Source organism: Salvia splendens, chromosome 17, assembly GCF_004379255.2.
Source record: "Salvia splendens isolate huo1 chromosome 17, SspV2, whole genome shotgun sequence".
Lineage (NCBI taxonomy): Eukaryota > Viridiplantae > Streptophyta > Magnoliopsida > Lamiales > Lamiaceae > Salvia > Salvia splendens.
Window position 1 is genome coordinate 8967410 of NC_056048.1, and position 21867 is coordinate 8989276.

Genomic DNA, 21867 nt, shown 5'->3' on the forward strand with positions numbered 1-21867 from the left:
TTAACTAAAATGAATTACGGAAACAAGAGATAAATTTTCTAACTTTGTACCAAAAGATAGAGACCTCTACTTAAAATATAAACACTGATAAACTGAGAATGGCCATGTCCCATGCTATGCAAGATTGGATTCTCTATATAATTCCTACATTGAATTAGTAGACGCAAACAAGGATTGTTCTATAACTGGGTTCAGAGATAGGACCAATGAGTATTTATCTAATTCACATACTCAAAGATGAGCATTTACATTACTACTTACGAGGAGAAAGTAGCTTATTTTCCTCTGAATCATGCTTCGCGGAAGAATCCCCGCCCATCAGCTCCTGGAAACCTTCAACTTTTACAGGTGGAGCCCTTGCCATTGACATGGTCCTGCATACGAGAAAATAGGCATCAGATCCAAATAGCAATGGCATCCCTGAATGACATGGAGATGAGGAAGAAATAGTTACGGTGAATGAATTTGTGGGATTTGGAGAGAAGTCATAGGCCTAAAGGCATTGTTGTTGGCTTGAGCGTGAAAAGAAGATATTGCAGCTAGTTGTTGCTGCCGCAGCTGGGGTTGTCTGGGATTCATCGATGTGAAGGTATTTCTATCCAGTGGAAAATCGGATGGAGCCTCCATCTTCACTTGCACCAGAGGCCTATCCTTGTCAATACTCATGTTCATATTCATGCCAGGACGAGGTGTTGACTGTTGTTGCTGTTGTTGTAGCTGTTGTTGTTGTTGTAGCTGTTGGTGCTGTTGCCGTCTCCTCATCCTTTCCCACTGTTGCTGCTGCTGCTGGAATGCCAGATATTGAGGATTATTCATCTGCTGCATCTGGGGATTCATTTGCCTTAGCATCTGTGACGTGACCAGAGTAGATTGATTAGAATGCAAGTAACAAATATTGTTAACAGCCAAAAGTTAGAAAATTAAACGTTGACATGACCTGAGAAAGTTTATAGTTCAGGCTAATTTTATTCCAACCTGATTGACTATTAATCAATCATTTTCTGACATGTGCTAGTTTTCCTCGTAAATATGTGAACCAAACATGACACTTGCTGACAGACAAAAGCGAAAGGAAGGCTTCACAGTGGCTATCAAGCAAGGTAAAGAAAATTCATACCTGCTGAGACTGCTGAACGGAAGGCTGCTGCTGCGGTAGATTCTGTCCCTGGATGCTGAGCCCTTGCTGCTGAGTTTGTGGAGCAACACTCTTCGAGTTATCCTTCATAAGTTCCACAACGGTCCAAAGGTTACTGGAAATAAAACAGGGCAGAAGGTTAATGCTTATGGCAGTTGTCTGGTAACTGTACACTGATTATGTTATTAAGAACATAAGTAAATTAGTTAAAGTCGACGATCAGCATCAGATACAATCATACAACTACTGAGATAGTATGCATTTTAAAAACAAAATGGCAAACAACAAATTCAATTTATATTCAACAATACTGAAACGTATATCACTAACCTATATCCTGCAGTTTGAAGGAACATCTTTAGTAATTCAGTGGCTGAACACTGTTTCCTATAACTATCCGCAAGGAGCTTCAAGGTGCGCCCTAATTTATTGATATGACTACTCAAAAGTTGTGCAATAACTTCTAAGGAGGTGTCTGAAGAAGATTCAAACCCCACATTGTGTAGCAATCGCACTACCACTTTCTGTGAAATCCGTGATGCTTGTTCTTGACTAAGAAGCTTCCTGCTCCCTTGAGAACCATTCTTTCCCCAACCTTGTCCTTGTTCCATGCTGAGATACTCAGGTCGGATACCGAGTCTCTCGATCATAATAGGGCTCATCACTGGGCTCTTCGTCATGGTCTGAGGTAAGTTGTCTAAAACCCCATTGAACGGAACTTTCTGATTATTCTCAAGTCTCCTTGTTATAAGGACTGCACTATCAGGAACACAATTAAAAATGGACATTGTTTCTGGGAACAAGGGAGCATCGTCAGCCGGACTGCCATCAACCATTGCCGGGTTTGATCGCAAGCTTGATATATTGTCCACAAAGGCTAATCTCCTTCTCTTGTGATTCTCAATCAAACTAAGATAAGTAGACATCTGTTCAGGTGTCCGTTTTTCAGAATCCCTATCCCCAAACATCAATGTATAAGATTTGGTTGCCCTATATTTCTCAAAAAACTGATTGTACCATGTTTCCGGTAGTTCTTCCAACCTAAGTCTTTGTGATACAGCATCAACGTCTGGTTCACTAAATCTTGATCCAACGCCAGATGCGTTTGAGCGCCCCTGTACAGTTCCATACTAATGTTAATATGTTATACAGCATAAATAACAATGAAAAAGAACATTATGACATGTCTGCATGTTCATGGATTTAAAGATCAATAAGATGATACACAACTAACAAAGCCAGATCATAAATTAAATATCCACATACTAAGATGGTTGTATAGCATGGGCCATGGAGATATTGGACATTTGATTGAAAGAAATTTTATTACTACTTGTCTTTCATATTTTTTTCTTTAACAGCTTGGGATATAGTGGAGGGAGAATATTACCTGGCCTGGCCTCACACTGGAAACTAAAACCGAATTCCAGCTTTCCTAATGAGAGATGGCTAGATTTAACATCTAGAAGAAAGAAAGACATTCTACATGTACCCGATATAAAATAACACTCCCTTCAGATGGAGGTAACATATCATTACTAGATTTTATTAAGAAAAAATGGCAGTACAGCTGAAATGAACACTCTAATTGCACTACTGCACAGTCGGAGTGCAGCTGCACAATTTAAATAAGGCATACACAGATATGACGGAGATGTGTGCTGAGAGAGAGATATTGATACTCATAGGAATCTACAAATTAGGCTAAATGCATATTTTCTCCGATTAGTAAACAGCATATCTGCCTGGGAAAAGCACAATGACAACGGCGTGAAATGTTATCAAATTGTTGTGTTTAAGTTCAACTTCTCCAACATCTTGCATATTTCATATTTTCAGAGGTATATAGCCAATGTCGGACACCTAACATTCTGGACAAATGACAATGACCAAGCAGAAAAATGATCAGCAACCGACAAACAATGACGTGGAGGAAAGATCGATAAATTGATCTCAAAACTAAGTAACTAACACCAATTCCAGTTGTCCTTATGAGAGATGGATAGGTTTAACATCTAGAAGAAAAGAAAGACATTCTACATGTACCTGATATAAAATAAGTAAAATAACCATCAATCCAGATGGAGGTAACATATCATTACCAGATTCTCTAACGACAAAATGGTAGTTCAGCCGAAATTGAACACTCTTACTGCAGTAATGCACACTCAGAGTGCAGCTGCAATTTGAAGAAGACATGTGCAAATTGCATGACATATATGAGGGAGATGTGAGCAGAGAGAGAGAGAGAGAGAGAGAGAGAGAGAGAGAGATAGTGATTTTGATACTCATAGGAATCTACAAATTAGGCTATATGCATTCTTTCCTGATTAGTAAACAGCATATCTGCCTCCGAAAACCACAATGATAATGACGTGAAATGTTATCAAAATGTTGGGTTTGTCATGTTAAACATCTTGAATAGTGAAAATACATATTTTCTGAGGTATATAGTCAATGTAGGACACCTAACATTCTGGATAAACTACAATAACCAAGGACAAAAATGATCAGCAACCAACAAAGACTTGGAGGAATAACTCATTACGGAAGGGTTTAGTGATGAGTGAGAATGGTGATTAAATTCAATTCAAGGTAATCTAGTTAAGTTTCTCACTAGCAAATGCTCTTTCTAGTTCTCTCTATTACAAATTTACAATGCATCCGTTTCTTCCCTCTTCAATCGATTATACCCACAAAAAGACACGATAATGCCGAAAAACACAATTAGATAAAACAATAAAAGACACTCCAAAGCAAAGCGGACAGGCTATTAAGATAAAACTTAAATACCTTTGATGATGTAGCACTTGAAGCAGCAACGCCTGGGTGTCGTTGGTCCACATCTTGCCCACCATTTTCCAACGTAAAATACACATCATCACCGTGCAGCTCCAGATCTTGACCAATTTATCATGTAAATTTTAATTATAAAAAACACAGAAAAGCGAAAAATACTACTAACATCATAAATTGGAAACAACAGAAACAATTGCTGCAAGCATAGACCATGTAATTAATGGAGATGAATAAGCCAGCACTTCAACTAAATTTCCACAACAGTAAGAAAGCGAATTAAACATTGGAGTCAAACTTACGACATCAATATACTGATTTCAAGCAAAATTATAAATCAATAAATTGATATAGCAGCAGCCAGAAAACAAACAAGCAATCGTAACTCACAACCAAAAACCTAATCACCTAACGAGACCTAAACTTCTTCGTTTCAAACCGAGCTAAAAAATTGGGGAAAACACAAAGTTATAGCAAATGGTAAACTTCGACTCACAATTAGGATTGAGGTTGGAGAGAGCGGTAGGCTGCGCGAACAGAGAAACGGATGCCTTATCGAAGAGAAGAGCGCGGGCTCGGAGCTCGAGCGAGATCTGCGGCCTAGACTTGGAGTCGTCGGGAAGCATAAAGGAGTCCCAGGCTGCCGGCGACGAGAGGAACGGAATGAAGGAGGAGTAGAGCGCGTCGCCGAGCCACGACCGCCAAATACCCTGGCTCTCCAGCTTGCGCGCCAGCTCGTAGCCTCGCCCGTCCTCGCCCAACAACGCCATTTCTACTTTGAATTTTGCTCTGCGATCTCTGCTGCTTTCACTTGATTTTGCAGACTACTTAACTTTCATTTTTTCTTATCACCCATTCTAATTGGGCTTTTTATTGGGTTTACCATGATAACAATATTGGGCCTAGCATGGCCCATTATTATCTTATTGACTTATTCTGACCCATTTATTGAAAATTCATAGTAATAAAAATAATGATAAGCAATCATAGTAAGTACTAATATACATACGATCTATCTTATCAATTACTATAAAAACAAAAGGCTATTAACAATAATAAGGGAGAACACAATAAAGATATATAAATGGGGAGAATTATTGGATTGGTTGAGCTAGAAGCACTTTAGTGTGATAAATGCTTGATTACTGAATATTTTGCACTATAAATCTCAGTGCAGATCGATGTCACTCACACAGCCTTTCTATACTCCTATAACATTTACTATTTGAATTACACGTTTGGGTTTTTATTGATTATAATTATGTATAATTAGGCCACACACCCCTAACCAACCCAAAATCAATTTGCTTAAGTAATAAATAATTGTCTGACTACATGTTAAGGCCTTATTACCTCAACGTGATCGGCGGCGGGGTTGCGCGGCGATCCAACGATAACTCCGGCGTCCTACACAGGATCGGCGGCGTCTTCTAGCAGCGGCTGTGCGCGGAGGATTCTCCGTCGGGCAGCGGCGAACTAGGTTTAGATAAACTCACGTATTTTGTGGGCAAATATTGTAATTCTTATTCATCCGTAACTTGATAAACAAAGCCCTATTTATAGACTAAGGACCCTAGGGTTGGTTCGACTTCTAAACCTAATGCATCTCGGGAAAGAACCAACAAAGAAAACCCGAAACGGAGCTTATAGATATGCTCGACTCATTAAAATAACTAAGTTACCAAAAATAAGAAAGACATAAAAAGGAAATAAAATCTAAAAGGAAAAAGAGAATCCTAATTCTACTTCGCGACGTAATCGCCGAATCGGAGAGGCGCGCGCCGAACTCTTCTTCCCCTTGTTGTCGCGACCGACGTCTGCATGTCGTTCTCGCCTCTCGCTGATCTTCCCTCCGATCTCTCGACGTCGCCATGCAGATTTTCGGCGTCGCCATGCAGCTCGGCATTGTGCTCTTCGGCGTCGCGCAGCTCGGCATCGTGCAGCTCGGCGTCGCGCAGCTCGGCGTTGTGTTGATGCGGTGGTTGCCTGGGAATCGTATCACTACATCACATTAATATTTGTCTACTTCTCAATTTTTTGGTGGTCCACCTTTTGAGTTCGGACTACCAAATCCAATTAGCAATTTCTTTTCATAAATATGATTACTTTTTTTCTTTTTTGGTGGCTTGTATCCAGTCAAGAATAAACTACTTTGGCTTGCATCCCAACTCATAATCGTGATCTTTTTTTCTAATTTGTTATACAACAAATCATTTTTATGTCGCAGGATTTATAGTACAACTTTATTAATTAATCAAATTTTAAATTGAATCTGAATTTTCTTTATTTCAAAATCACTAAGCAACAACTAGAACGACAAGAAGCTCTACGCACATAAGGCTTTTGAAAATTAGGAAATGGGCGAAATATAAGGATTGAAACAAGTTTATCTAAATGTTGCTAAGTAATTTTTCAACTATTCTTTCCTTTTCTTGACGCAAAATGAAGTGATTTTAAGGCAAAATAAGAGGATGGTTTTAATTGAAAAATAACCAATTCGTTACTTAAATACTTTATCCATTCTAAAAAAAAGCCTTACTGTATTTTGCTATTTTGTTTTATTCCATAAAATTAATTTATACTAAATGTTTTTTCACCATAAGTTACATTAGTAATAATGTGGGTCTCGCTATTTACTATACTAATTGCTATTTTGCTTGTTATATGAGCGTCTGCTTGGATTTGTTGTGTGCTCTTGAACCTTAAATCATTGAGTTATTTGCAATAGGTATATGATGTTTCGATCTTAGGCATCGCTCAGGTAAATAGGCTAAACCGTTAGCTTTTAAATTATTTAGTTGCTAGAGACCGTTTTATTATGTTTGGGTAGGCAGCACCCAATTCTTTTAGTCCGTGATATTATGTTTGGGTTGGTAGCGCCCAATTTTGGACTTTGGTTTAGTTTTTGTTTTCCTTCGTAATTTATTTTTTCCGCTATTAGTGATTCTCAGATCTCGTTTTGAGGAGTTTGTATCGCTTGTCATGTTTACTTGAATTTGTTGTGTGCTGCAAGATCGATACATCTAAATACTTGATATTGGTGTGTGAAGCTATTATTTAATTTTATTAATATTTTAATATACGTTTCTTGGTATAGTTGTTTTGCTACCCTTCTCAACGTAAGATGCTTGCCAATTTTTGGCATGCGCATTTTCATACATAAAAAAAATCAAAAGCTTGGGTAACAATCAAGATACTTAGATCGATCGAAGCTTTCAAAACAAAACTCGATTCACAATATAAATATAAAAAAAATCTAGAATTGCGATATCAATCTATATACAAACACTCAAGTGCACAAGTTCGTTCATAGTGATTATTTTTAAATGATGCCTTATAATTAATGGGGGGAAAAGTAGATGCTTTTGATTAAATGGAAATATTTGGAATTGTTGCAATCACAATTAAGCAGCCTTTACTTTCCTTAGAAATGAAAATTGGCTCAAATCTGAAGATTAAACATGTGATAATTTGACTTAGGAATCATTAATTAATTAAGCCTGTTGTTTTCCCTACTCATAAGAAATAAATTGAGAAGAGTCTTATATATGGAGTATCACTTATGTTACATTTATAGTCCTTTATTTTACCTAAAAGAGTAGCAAATATCCGATTATTTATTCTTTTTCAAGTATATACATATTTGAGTCTGAGACGAGAACTCAACATTATTTCATACTCCATATCATATGTCATACGGAGTATCAACTTATTTGAAATATTAACATGTAAATTACAAGATACTAGAAATTAGGTAGAATATATTGGAAGAAAATAAAAATGGGAAATTGATCGATATAATATACCAAACATAATAAATTGAATTTATTAACATTTACGTAACGAAATTATTTGATTGTCACGAACCGCCCAGATTTATTCACATCCTAATTAAACCACCTTCATCATTTTTCATTACACTATACTACAAATTCATTAACAAAATTATTATTATTTTAACTAATTCGTGCTCCATAAATATACCGTTAATCTATACTCTCTTCAACCATTTCAGAAGTAACACCAGCTTTCTCTCTCCTCTGTTCTTGCTGAGCGAGAGAAGGAAAGAAAAGCTCTGTGTTCAATCATTTCTCACATTTATTTCTGCGCTTTCAATTGCAGCAATAAGATCGCATCATCTCCATGAAGATCGAAGGTAATCTGATAGTATTCATTACAACCTTAAAAAATCAAAAAATTCATGTAAGAATATTGTATGGCTGCAGAGTGCAAAAACATTCCAAGAAAGCAGAGGAAGAAGAAGAGCCTTGAAAAGCAGAGGTCGAAAACAGAGGATGAAACAGAGTCCCCTGCATCTGGGCCGAAGCTGGGAGAACACGTCTCCGAGGGGAGTTCTCGACATGCTGGTGTCGGGCCTCGATGAGAAATCGGGGGAGCTCAGCAATCTTCAGTGGAAGAAGATGTTCGGGCAGGTGAAGAAAACGTCGTCCGTATGGAAGATTTCGACCATCTCGCTGAGGAGGAGGATGCAGGGGAGGCGGAGCAACTCTGAGGACGCCGGGGATTTCGTCATGCCTAAACCGTCATGGAGGAATTTCAGCTACGAGGAGTTGAGACATGCTACCGATTGGTTTTAGTTCCGGTAAGAGTTAGTTATTTCACTTATCTCATATTTTTTTTTGTTATTTTTAGTTGTTTTAGTTTTGTGTTAGTTATAACTTATATGGAATCTTGAAAAATATGGGATGTCTCGTTGTTTTGGTAAAATCAAGAAAATGGTTGATGGTGGTTGTTGTTTATGTACCAAGTCAGCAAAAGTAGTTGGTTGACATTCAAGATTTTGCCATACTATATACTAAATTCTTGAATCATTATTTGTCGTATGAGGAAACTGCAAATTCCAATCAAGAATTCCTCTTGATCTAAACCACTACTTTTTATTGGCTTCCATCAAGAATTTCAAGTTGAGATTTTGAGTCTCTCTTTCTCCTATGTTTACTTTTGTTGACCTATTATATTTAAACAGTCGATCTTGACATATATCGATCTGCATTGATAGATAAACTGATCGGGAAAGGAGGGCACGCGGAAGTGTACAAAGGAAAGTTATACGACGGTCAAGTTGTGGCAGTGAAGAAGATAATGAAGGGGGAGAAGAACGGTGATTTCTTGGCTGAGCTCGGGATCATTGCCCACATCGACCACCCCAACACTGCTAAGCTCATTGGCTTCAGCGCTGATCAGGGCTTGTACCTCGTGCTCCAATACCTGCCCCATGGAAGCCTTGCCACTTCCCTACACGGTGATGTTCTTGCTTTTGTTGGTGCTGGTCTTGGATTTGGACTACATATGATGTTGAATCATGTTTGATGAAGTATGGATTACTTTTTCAGGCTCAGAAGATTGTCATCTGGATTGGGGGACGCGATACAAGGTGGCTATCAGGGTGGCCAGAGGCGAATAATCCATAGAGACATAACAGCCTCAAACATCTTGCTCTCGGAGGATTATGAAGCTCAGGTTCTTGTTCTGGTCTTTGTCAGCATCGATGAAAGCTACATTGATTCGATACAATGGAAGTGTCTTTGTGTTTGCAGATATCAGATTTTGGACTAGCAAAATGGCTTCCTGAGGGCTGGGCTCATCTTGTTGTCACTCCAATCGAGGGAACTTTTGGGTACGAAACCACACTTTTTTTTCACCCATTGCATCTCCCTTTACATCCGTACTAATGTTTTCTAAGTCGATATCAGGTATATGGCTCCGGAGTACTTCATGCACAGGTTGGTTAATGGGAAGACAGACGTGTTCGCTTTTGGGGTTCTATTACTCGAGCTCATCACAGGGCGCCGCGCAGTTGATTCCTCCAGCCAAAGCCTAGTGATGTAGGTATGTCTGTAATTTGGTTATATTTATGCTGATGAAATAAAATACGAGACTGAAAAGGCCCGCGTCTGCTGTCAGGCAAAGCCTCATTTGGAGAACAACAGCGTGGAAGAGATAGCCGATCCTAGGTTAGGAGGGAACTACAACGTCACGGAGATGAAGCGTGCAATGTTCACAGCATCGACGTGCATCCACCACCACTACCAGCCTACGCTGCTAAACATGATGGGTGTAATTAACTGACTCTTTCCAAGTCGAGATACACAGCTGCGAGAACCCTTCCACCCACGTGTTTGTGCAGGTTGTGCAGCCGCTGAAAGGCGATAACGGGCTGGACATGAAGCAGATATAGATAGGGGGACGAACGCTGCACATAGATGCCTGTGACGCAGAGGACTACGACTCGCCTGCTTATCTCACGGATCTGAATCGCCATATGCAGGTAGTTATGGAGTAGTGCATAATATACATAGCAACAACACTCTAAAGAATCAGGAGAGTTGAAGTTCCATGTGTTTCTCACCTCTTTTTTCTAGTGTTTGGTGTTCAATATTGTTGCTCAAAATAAAGTATGTACAGAGAGCAGAGTGTACTTTTCATTTAGCTTTTTTAAAGAGGTTTTGATTAGTAGACATGTCCAACTGAACATGAGACACAATCAAGATCAAAGAATCAAGGAATTAGAGAATATATATTTTGTGTGATTTTTAAATATATGTGCTAAAAACTGCAGCAAAATTTGAGTGAACAGGAGCAGATTGTGGCAGTGGAAAACTGATTGAAAATTAATCCACGCCAACTGCTACCTGCATCATTCAATACACATCTAAAAAACCAAAGCTACTTACACCACATTTTCCCATCTTCTACCTAGAACTAAAACCTTCCATTTCATTGTTCACAAGACTAATAATCCTAAGAGTTTATATCAGGTCGGACGAGCGAGCGACACGATGGTTAGTCGACAACGAATCCCCTTGAATAGCGACTATGGGTTAAACATTAGTAGAAGAAGACCAGTATCTTTGGCTAAGTGTAGCTAGCATGTTAATAGGTGTGGTGAGGCCAGACGAAGTACTCCCCCGGCGCCGGCATCATGTTCATCGGTGTAGTCAGAGAGGAGACCGAGCTGGAGGTGTCGGAGGCCACCGGATCGTTGGGGTAGAGGTGGTGGAAGAAGTTGTGGTGGTAGTACGGAGTCGAGTTGTCCACGGGCACGCCACATGGGATGCCCGAGGATGGCTGGATCGCGGCGAAACTGATGCTGCTGCCACCGCTGCTGTTGCACGGAGTTTGAAGCATGCTGCTGCTGCCCAGAGGCAATGCTTTGTCGACCCCCTCGAGGGAATGCTTCAGCCGCTTCGCAGCCCCACCGATGGGGAGGGGGCTCTTTGCAATTGCCTCGACGTCATAGCGGTTCATCTCGAAATTCGTGACAGCATTTATGCCTCGGAATTTGATCGCTGCTATGTCGTACGCCTCTGCTGCCTCCTCTTCAGTTGCTGCAACAAGAACTTGTCAGTTTCGACATTTTTCGTTATATATCTCATCATCGACACGGAAAGGAATCAGAGCGTACCAAATGTACCGAGGTAGAGATCTTTGTTCCCTGCAACACGGCCAATTCTTGCTTGCCATCGGCCTTGTTGATGATGCCTGTGGAAGTAAGCGAAATATGCGCTTAACAACGTGTTTTTCTTGATGAATAAACTTAGAAATTAGCCTTGATTTCGACGAAACACACCTTGTAACACCTCTGTAGATTGATGCTCCTCTTGAGAAGCCACTGCTTTTCCTGAAAATATTACAGAAAATAATGATTTAGGCAAAATGTGATGCCTAAATAGAGAAATTTTTCCTTAGTAGTATAAGCAAACCTTCTTAGTGAGGCAATGAACTCTTGTTTAGTCATATGTTTCATCTCCTCCACTTCTTTGGCGTAAGTCGACATCTAAAAGCACAATTCTCTGATTAGGATTGTAATCCACGATAACAAAATCATCCGATTTCAAGAAAAGGCGATTTAGAACTATACCGGGAAATTAGTAGTAGCCGTAGGACCCCAGTACTTAAGAGCAGCCAAATCATAAGAGCGTGCGGCCTTGTCTTCCTTATCGTATCCACCTGCATTCCCCACATCACATGATAAACACACATCCATTCGATGAAATTGCATATTTTGAACAAAGTTGTAGAAACAAAATTAAACGTCACTCACCAAGATAAACTGTAGCATAAAGTTTGCGTTTTGAGCAACACCGACACGACCATGGTTCATGCAAAAGAGGATACATTGCGTTAGAGCAAACAAACAAAATCGGTACAAAAGCAAGGAGAGCTTCTTTATGTTAAAATTCAGCCATTCTACTTACACAAGACAGGCTCATTTTTTACCATCGACTTTTTTTCTTGTTTAAACCTATGTCACATATAAATTGCAGCTAAATTGGCAAATGTCACAGCCTACACTAGATAACATTTTAGTCCCAAAATTATTCACATGTTCCCATCACTAAAAATAACAACACACATTTCCGTTGTCCCAATTTCCCAATATAGCAATGCATGCGATCATCACACCCCATTTTATTAAATGATGATGTTAGTAGATATACTTGAAACAAGAAACTTTTGTTTGTGGTGATGCCTATTTTCAAAGAAAGTGAGCAAATTCCAGAAAATAAGGTGGGCATTCAAATTTCACATTTGGTCAAACCTCATCTAAAGTCATTGTCCCATGATATAAAAAGAGGCAAAAGCTAAAGTAAAAAATCTGATAAAAATTTCAGAAATTCAGACCACCAGTGTTCAGACTAGCTGAGGTAATGAGGGCATGTTCACAGCCAGATGCTTGTGTTACACTTATTACAATCAAATCTAAAACAAGAATAATTTCATTAACTTTTGGGTAAACATTTCAAGAATTCAGATAACAAGATCAAAAACTGTCAAGTACATTTTGTACACTATTTCTCAATCAATCATCATAAAACCTGATTGAAAGATAACAAGATTCAATTTTTCTACACAATTTTCTTGGAAGGATGGAATTAATTGATTATTCCTCGAGAAAAAGTACAAGCCCAGAGAGAGAGAAAATGAATTAGGTTGTACCTTGACGCCCTTTTCTTGCTTGGCCCTCTCTTCTACAGCTGTTATCCCATAGATGCGCTTCATATCTCCCTGTCCATCTATGTCTGCAACATCACAATTAAACCCAATAATCAAATCTTTTTAAAATTTATCTGGGCCATGCATGTAAACAGAAACAAATTCTTCTGAATCAAGAAAAAGATTGGATTTTTTTAAAATTTTATTCACCTAGTGACACCTCTGTAAATCGAAGTTCTCTGACCAAATGTATCGGCGATTTTTTTGGAATCCGTGGCCACGACAGCTTTATTGGTGTTGCTGTTGTTGTCAATGCAGACGTCGAGAGACAACCCATTATTAGCGGCGGCGGCGGTGGCGGGGGAGTGAGAGTAGGGCGCCAACTCGGTGGCCGACTCAACGGGAGACTGAGTCTTCGCGGCGAAGGGCGAGTCGTCGACGTTGGAGGCCGAGTTGGCGGAGAAGGCCTGGAACCCAATAATGCTCTTCAGATCTTGCTGCTCGCCTCCGTCGAAGTAGGCGGCGCCGTGGTGGTGGTGGTCGTAGATGTGGGTCAGGGAGGAATCTTGAGTTTCCGTCGAGTCGCCGGCGGCGGCGAAGAAATCCTCCAGCTTCGGCGGCTGCTGCTGCTGCTGCATGTAGTGAATATCGTCGGCGGCGGATTTGTGGCTCGGCCACCCTGAAACAGTGAGTATGATAACGAGTTGTTAGCGAGTTAACTCAGCCGATACTATATGTGAAAATTAATGAAGAAAAAGGGGTGCAAGTTTTCAAAAAAAACGGAGAGATGGAGGTGTTTCAGAGTGAAGTTTTTAAAAGGGAGCATTCAAAGATTCCTGAGAAAATGCATATGGATATATGTGTTTACACATACCAGAGGTGTAGAAGTTATCTCCGAAGGAATAGTAATGGTGGGAATGATTAGGCTGATGAGAAGAAGAAGAAGATGAAGAGGAGTTGAGCATTTCCATTGAAGAGAGAGAGAGAGAGAAAGAGAGCCAGTTGTTGTCGGGCGCCATCTTTTTAATTTCTTCCTCGGTTTATAATCTGAAAATGAGAGAATATGAGATTAACCACAGGTAAAAACCTATGTTTAAGAAGTTGTAGTAGTAGTAGTACCTAATTAATTAGCAACATCCATTAATTAATGGAGTGGGATCAAGAAGACCAAATGCAGAAGTTTGAAATAAAGGCAGTAAAATTAAGTCAATCAACAGCTAGCTAGCAATAAGTAAAAACTGGTGAGAAGTTAAATTAAGGGCATCCGCAGTGCTGCGGATGTCCCGGCGGAATTCCCTACGAATTCTCGCTGCCACGTCATAAGGACTTCCCACTACTCTGCTACGTCATAAGGATTTCTCACTGCTCTGCCACGGCATACGGACTTCCCACTGCACAGTGACGGAATTCCCCTGCGGAATTCACGACGGAATTCCCAAATTAAAAAAAAAATTACAAATTCATAAATTAACCACTTTCCGGAAGTAAAGAATTTACGGAATTAAAATTTCGACGTGAATAGGGAAAAAATCCATTAAAAAAAGAAAAGTACATTTCACCAAATAAAAAAATGCATTTCAATAATTACAAACTACATCAACGACGACCTCTACGCTGCCACATTTCTTCAATAATATCGTTCAGGAGTTGAACGTGGGCTTGTTTTTGGCGCATGTCGGCAAATGCACGGACTCGATCGACGTCGTCATGGGGTATCCCCATGCGTACATTGCTCGTGGCCACGCCGTGGCTTGGACCCGCAGCGTCAGTATCATCATTGGCCCAATCGGTCAGTGCTGGGCCTTCATCTTCGACGATCATGTTGTGCATGCGTACATGATGTCGGCGCTGCTGTAAACATACCACAGCCGTGACGGACCCTTCACTACCGCCCACCGAGCTTGGATTACAAAAAAAAATTTCTGCGCGGAATTCCATAAATTCAACGAGCCGTATATATAGACATTACAAAAAAAATAATAAATAAATCAAAATTCCGCGCGGAATTCCGCGGAAAGCCACGGACCTGCGACGTCCTTATCTCAATTCCGTATCCGTGTCATTTGTGCCTAATGGCGGACGTCCGCCACGGAATTCCGACACATCCGTGGGAATTCCGCGGCGAAATCCGCCATTGCGGATGCTCTTTAAGTAGAAAAAAGAGAGGTGTGTAATGTAATAATGTGTATGTAATGTAAGAGAGAGAAGGCAGATGGAGGAAAGTAATGGGGAGGGAAAGGCGGTTGATTCTGCCATCCAGAGGGGAACGAACCATGAGGCCATCTACTACGTTGTCTCTATACCGTCCCTTAAACCGTCTCTTAACTACTATTTGACCACTATTTGAGGGCCCCACTGTACTTTATTCCTCCATCCCTTAACTAAGGGACGGAACCTGCAATGCTTCGTCCCTTAACCGTCCCTTATTCCGTCCCTTAATTACTATTCATTCAATTTCATTTTTTATTTTTTTTTCCAACCCAATTCAATCAAAACAAACACACTTCATTAAAATTAAAATAACATTACAGCATAAAATAAAAATACAACTTTAAATTTTTTTTAAAAAAAGCATAATTAAAATCTTAAAAAATAAAAATGACATAATTTAAAATACAATTTTATACGGACATCCTTGAATGTTTTATGTTCCACTTTTGATGTGGGACAAAATCATTCTTGGATGTCTCTATAAAAGAGAAACAACCAAGAATGATTTTGTCCCACATCGAAAGTGAAACATAAAACATTCAAGGATGTCTCTATAAAAGAAGAACAACCATGAATGATTTTATCCCACATCGAAAGTGAAACATAAAACATTCAAGGTTGTCTCTATAAAAGAGAAACAACCAAGAATGACTTTGTCCCACATCGAAAGTGGAACATAAAACATTCAAGGTTGTCTCTATAAAAGAAAAGCAACCAAGAATGACTTTGTCCCACATCGAAAGTGAAACATAAAACATTCAAGGTTGTCTCTATAAAAGAGAAGCAACCAAGAATGACTTTGTCCTACGTCAAAAGTGAAACATAAAACATTCAAGGTTGTCTCCAAGAATGAAGTTGTCCCACATCGAAAGTGAAACGTAAAACATTTAAGGTTGTCTCTATAAAAGAGAAGAAACCAAGAATGACATTGTCTCACATCGAAAGTGGAACATAAAACATTTAAGGTTGTCTCTATAAAAGAGAAGCAACCATGAATTATTTTGTCCCACATCGAAAGTGGAACATAAAACATTCAAAGTTGTCTCTATAAAAGAGAAGCAACCAATAATGACTTTGTCCCACATCGAAAGTGGAACATAAAACATTCAAGGTTGTCTCTATAAAAGAGAAGCAACCAAGAATGACTTTGTCCCACATCGAAAGTGGAACATAAAACATTCAAGGTTGTCTCTATAAAAGAGAAGCAACCAAGAATGAGTTTCATAAATTCGCAAGCCCATAAAATATATGTGGGCTATTACGAATTTCTTGTATTTATTTATTTGTAAAAATTATTTTTAAATATAAAAATAATTTTTATAAATAAAAAGTATTTTTTTTAAAATTCGATTTTTTTAAAAAAAATTGATTTATTGCGACAGCACGTGACGACGCCCACTCGCGGGCCGGCGAGTGGGCGTCACGCACGACGCCGGGTCGCACCACGTTGTCTAGGCGCGTGGCGAGACGGCCCGTCGCTTGTCTCGGCGACACGGAACGCGGGACGGGGCGCGGGACGGGACAGGATGGGACGGCGAGCTGCAACGCGTCGCGCGACGGACCCGTCTCTCCGGGACGGGTCGCGGGACGCTGGCGTGACGCGTAGTGGATGCTCTGAGTTTTTCCTTTTTCTCCTTAAAGAGATAATTTTTGAATTATTTAGCAAAAGCCAAAAGGTGATGAGATAAACAATAAAGTAGACAGTTTTCTTTTTATGTTCTGCGGCAAACGTCGCGTAAGATGCGGGATGGCGGTCTATCTACGAAGTTTATCGAGCTTTTAAATTTATAGGGGATTTTTTCATTTCTTCTATATTTTGCAATATGTTTATCGCCTAGTACTTGGTGGACTAGTATAATTCTATTTGAAGTACATTTGTTTTTAATTTGAGTGAATTATAAATTTAGTGTTTGGACAATTTAGTTTCAATAAATTAGAGTGAATTATAAATTTAGTGTTTGGACAATTTAGTTTCAATAAATTAGAGTGAATTATAAATTTAGTTTTGGAGAATTTAGTTTCAATAGCACCTTTAATCTATAGACATTCTATAGTCACATTCGAGAAACTTTTGCATTCTATTTTAGATATTTGTACCTATTTAGCTTTTCCATAAACTAAGGAATAAAATTACCCATTAACAATTTAGGGGAGTGGTCAATTGCTAACTCACTCTCTAATTGCTAATTATGATTAATTTAAAACTATAAGGTCATCTGCAACGCTGTCTCTTATCTGTCTCTTAACCATCTCATCTCTTAACTATTCATGGGCCCCACTATACTTTTCACTCCATCTCTTAACTAAGAGACATAACCTGCAACCCTCAATCTCTTATCCTCTCTTAACCATCTCTTAGCTTACTATTCATTCAATTTCATTTTTTATTTTTATTTCCAACAAATTCAATTAATAAAAACACATTTCATTAAATAAAATAAAATTACAACATAAAATAAAAATACAACTTAAAATTCAAAAAAATAAAAAAAACACATAATTAAAATCTTAAAAAAATAAAAATTTCGTAATTTAAAATACAATTTTATAGAAATTTAAAAAAACTACTCCGCCGGTGAATCATCCCCTGAAGGCGGTGGCGGTGCACTCAAGCTACCTGGAGGCGTCATGCGGGAAGTGTCCGCCATCGTGGCGGTCAAGTACATAGACAAAAGGGTGTTCGAGCCCGAGACCGAGCCCGTGCTGGCTTGATTCGCCTCGGCCCCTCCTCTCTCTTGCCGCCTTCGGCGCCTTGGTCCCTTGGGGCCGACGGCGCCCACGGAAGGACCCCCCGGCATCGTCTGTCGTGCCCTCAACCTCCTGCGAGACAACCTCTTGTGCGGCGCTGCCCGAACCGCCCCCACTAGACGAGTATTGGCCACCCGCCGTGTACTTCGTGCGCTTCGAGGTCGAGCCAAAGCTGGACCGGGCACCGCCGGCCCACCTTTCCTCGTCTTTGACGGCCTCCCAAACATCGACATGTCTGAATTCTTTGCCAGTGTCTTCGAAATAAACTCGTAAAGCCGATCTCAGAATGTCGGCTCACGTGGCTCCGCTTTGGTAATGAGTCGCTTCGTTCTTGTAGATGCCGCAGAATTTTTTGACCTCACTGTCGACTAGGTCAAAGTGAGAGCGGAGCATCTTCAATGTGCGGCGGCGGGACCCCTTCGGCTTAAAGCATCCAAATCCGTGCTCTTGCCAACGAGCACGGATGTGGGCCCGGACCCACTTTTACTCCTTGCACTTAGGCAAGAGCATAACACCCACATCCGTGCTCTTCAGCAAGGAAATGCTCAAGGGTTCCACCATTCTATTATTCAATTTAAATAAAAACATTTCCACAATATTAAAATGCATTAAAAATAACCAAAATAATATTACAAATTACAAAAAAATTAAAAATTACATAATTAAAATCCTAAAAATTAAAAATTACATAAATAAATTCATAAAATTAAAAATACCACTACTCGTGGCCGAATTTCGCCCAAATGCATGATGAATATGTGTATTTATAGATGATTTTGGGATTAAACTTTTTTTAAAAAATTTAAAAAAAAATTCAAAAAAATGGTAATAAAATCTATATATTTTTGGGAATCCAAAAATATTTTTTTATATTTGGTATTATTTTTTATTTTAAAAAAAAGAAAAAAAAAGAAAATGTCAACGGCCAATAGAAACGCTCTACGTCGCCCTGCTCGCTGGCATGGACGTGCTCTTAGCTAAGAGCAGCGCCGTGCCAGCGGCAAGAACGCAGCGGCGGACAGCGGTGTCGTGCCGCTGGCACGGACGGACGGACATCGGTGTGCTCTCCACTGTGGAAGCTCTTAATCTCGTTGTAGGCATCGGTGACCTTTCCCAGAAGCACTTTCGGGTTTGTTGATTCCCGACGATGGGATCGTACGAGACGCTGATCCAGGCGTTGTACACAGCCATAGTGTCCTTGTGGCTGTACAGATGCTGGCTTACATCCTCCTCCTCCTCGGCCGCCTCTTCCTCCACCGCCTTGTCCTCCTTCCGGAGTGGGTTCATCCGGATAATCCTGTCGAATTTGGGATAATCCCTGCGAACTCCTCGGGGCGGAGGGACGAGCGTATGCATCAACATCAAAATGGGGTGGTTGGTACCCTGCCGGCGTCGACGAGCCCTGGGTGCCCAGCGTCGAAGAACCACCCAAGACATTGTACATGCCCCCCCAGTCGCCAAACGCGTTGATGTCAAATCCGCTGGAGCCGCCACCGCCATAGTTGCCGTCGCCAGACATTTTGTGATGACAATCGGAGAGGTTAGATGAAAATTGGAGAGGAAATGGAGATGATTTGGGAAGAATAGATGTGTATTTGTGTGTAAAATGAGGATGAAATAGGAGTATTTATAGAGTAAAAAAAGGAAAACGGTCTAAAAATGGTAATATTACCGTTTTCGATTTTAATTTTTTATTTTTTTAATTAAATTCAAATTTTTTTTAAAAAATAATTTATTGCATCAGCGTGACGAAGCTCACTCACGGGCCGCCGAGTGGGCGTCACGCATGGCGCCGGAGCGCGCCACGTCGCGCGAGCGCGTGGCAAGAGAGTCCGCGATCTGTCTCGGTGGGACGGGCGTCTCGGCGAGACCAGGACTAGACGGGGCGCTGCAACGCGTCTCGCCGCCGTCTCGTCTCGGCAGGACGAGATAAGAGCCACCCGCGGGTCGCGTTGCGGGTGGCCTAAGGTTTGTAGAGATCAAGTGATCTACAAATTGTCATGTGTGATTTTGTTTTATTATTATTTAAATTTAAAAAGATAAGAAAACTACTAAAATTAGGGTTGTAGATCAAAATGTCAATATAGTGTATTAAACATATCAATATGATTAATTGAATATGTCAACACAATTTAGGCCATCCACAATGAGGCAGACGATAGTGCGCCCGATGCATCGGGCGCGCTATTGTCCGCCACTGTGGCACCGCGGACGACGGATGATGCGTCGTCCGCGCCCGACGCTTAGTCCGCGGACGAAGCGCGGAAGATAGGGCATCGTCCGCGTCATCGTCCGCCCACTGTGGGCGACGCGGACGATGGCTCAGACGATGCAACGCGTTTTAGTTTTTGTTTTTTAATTCAAAAATTTTGTTATATATATACCCCAAGCCGAGCGCCTCCAGAGGTTGAGCGATGAGTTGAGCCGGAAGTTGGGGCTTTTGTAGGATAGTCATTTTTTTTATTTCTAACTCGTGTAACTTTGTTTTTTAAATCAATGATTTTTTTGCCATTCTTTTAGTTAATCGTTGTGTTTTTTAATAAGTTTGCATTTATATATTTGAAAACATTTAAATTAAATAACAAAACAATAGTAAAATGCTTAGGGCGCGCCTTAGGGCGCCCCACTGCAGGTGGAAGGGCATGAGGATAAAATGCTGACGTGGCGGTGCATAGGGCGGGCTTTAGGGTAAAATGCTTAGGGCGCGCCTTAGCATTGACATTGTATATGTATTGACATATTATCATAGGTACGTTGACATTAATCTGCTACAACAAAAATACTAAAATTCAAAAAAAAAAAATTTGACATCGAATCATATGCAAGTGAGATCTCGTTAGAATCCTTATAAAATTATCTTTAATCTGATATATTTTGTGTAAAAAATGCTAATATAAATTGAGATAATTTTTAAAAGCTAGTTATATCTAACTTTTTGTTAATTGACATTAATACCCTTAATTGACATTTTTTGTGCGTCGTATTGATATTCGTGGATGAATGATCTTGTGCCTTGATTTAATGATCCAATGCATATCATTTAGTTCTAGTTAGCAATTTGTGAATTAGTTAGCAATATAACACACCACTATAGATCCATTAATATTGCAATATATATTAATATAACACACCACTATAGATCCATTAATATTGCAATATAACACACCACTATTATTTATGAGTCTCTTAACTATTTCATGCAATACAAGTTGATCTGTCGGATCTATAATCTTGACCCATTGGAAAATTCATGCCAAGTAGTACAAAATAATACACGTAAATCTGTAGGTTTTCAAAAACAAAAACAAAAACTTAAATGCTTTAACAAAATTTAATGTTGTTTTACTGTTTTCCAAAATATAGTTTTGCATAATTAATTTGTTTCAAATTACTCATTATTCATGCTACTACCATTTGCAATTTTTTATTATTTTGAAAAATAAATATTTTAAGTAATTGATTAAATTCTTACAATTTTTATTGTTCACTCTATTTTTAACACACTCAACTAATTAAATTATTTCCTCTATTACTCATTATTCGTGCTAGTTCACTTTACAAATTTCGATTATTTTGAAAAACAAATATTTGCATATTTGATTGAATAAGTATTCAGAAAAGGGTGTTATTAATAGACGTTATGACGGTGTCATTGCTACTTTCTGACACTGCTGAATCTTTCAATATTGACGATGTTTTTAACAATTATCACTATAAAATATATTTTGTTTCTATTGCTTATTATTTAAATATTTTATTTCTTTATTCATCTCTCGCATGTATCCCTATCAACCACATATGAGTTGCTTTTATTAATATTGTTATGGAGCTCCCAGTATTACAATTTTGCCTTGTACTTACATATTATTTAAATTAATACATTGTTCAAAAATTCTAATGAATTAATCGAACATTTCATGTTATATTGAAATAAAATGATAACAAAATAATGAAAATTTAAAGTAATATCTTTTGGCAGAATCTTTATTATTAATATTAGTCAAAACAATTTGTATGTT

The 21867-nt window shown here is 39.3% G+C and overlaps 2 protein-coding genes and 1 pseudogene across 2 annotated transcripts; 1 reads left to right on the plus strand and 2 right to left on the minus strand.

Annotated features, from left to right (window-relative positions):
* Positions 1-39: 39 nt before the first annotated feature.
* Positions 40-4732, minus strand: LOC121775044 (ras guanine nucleotide exchange factor P-like). Its single transcript, XM_042171997.1, has 6 exons — positions 4428-4732; positions 3929-4035; positions 1466-2250; positions 1118-1250; positions 455-849; positions 40-374 (listed from the first exon to the last, which is right to left on the minus strand). The coding sequence occupies exons 1-6, from the start codon at positions 4699-4701 to the stop codon at positions 254-256; spliced, it is 1815 nt and encodes a 604-aa protein (XP_042027931.1). The 5' UTR covers positions 4702-4732; the 3' UTR covers positions 40-253.
* A 3221-nt stretch (positions 4733-7953) lies between these two features.
* LOC121774622 lies at positions 7954-10843 on the plus strand (annotated as a pseudogene).
* Positions 10454-13908, minus strand: LOC121774621 (AP2-like ethylene-responsive transcription factor AIL6). Its single transcript, XM_042171485.1, has 9 exons — positions 13764-13908; positions 13100-13568; positions 12893-12975; positions 11997-12005; positions 11814-11902; positions 11656-11729; positions 11523-11573; positions 11358-11434; positions 10454-11280 (listed from the first exon to the last, which is right to left on the minus strand). The coding sequence occupies exons 1-9, from the start codon at positions 13906-13908 to the stop codon at positions 10826-10828; spliced, it is 1452 nt and encodes a 483-aa protein (XP_042027419.1). The 3' UTR covers positions 10454-10825.
* Positions 13909-21867: the final 7959 nt, after the last annotated feature.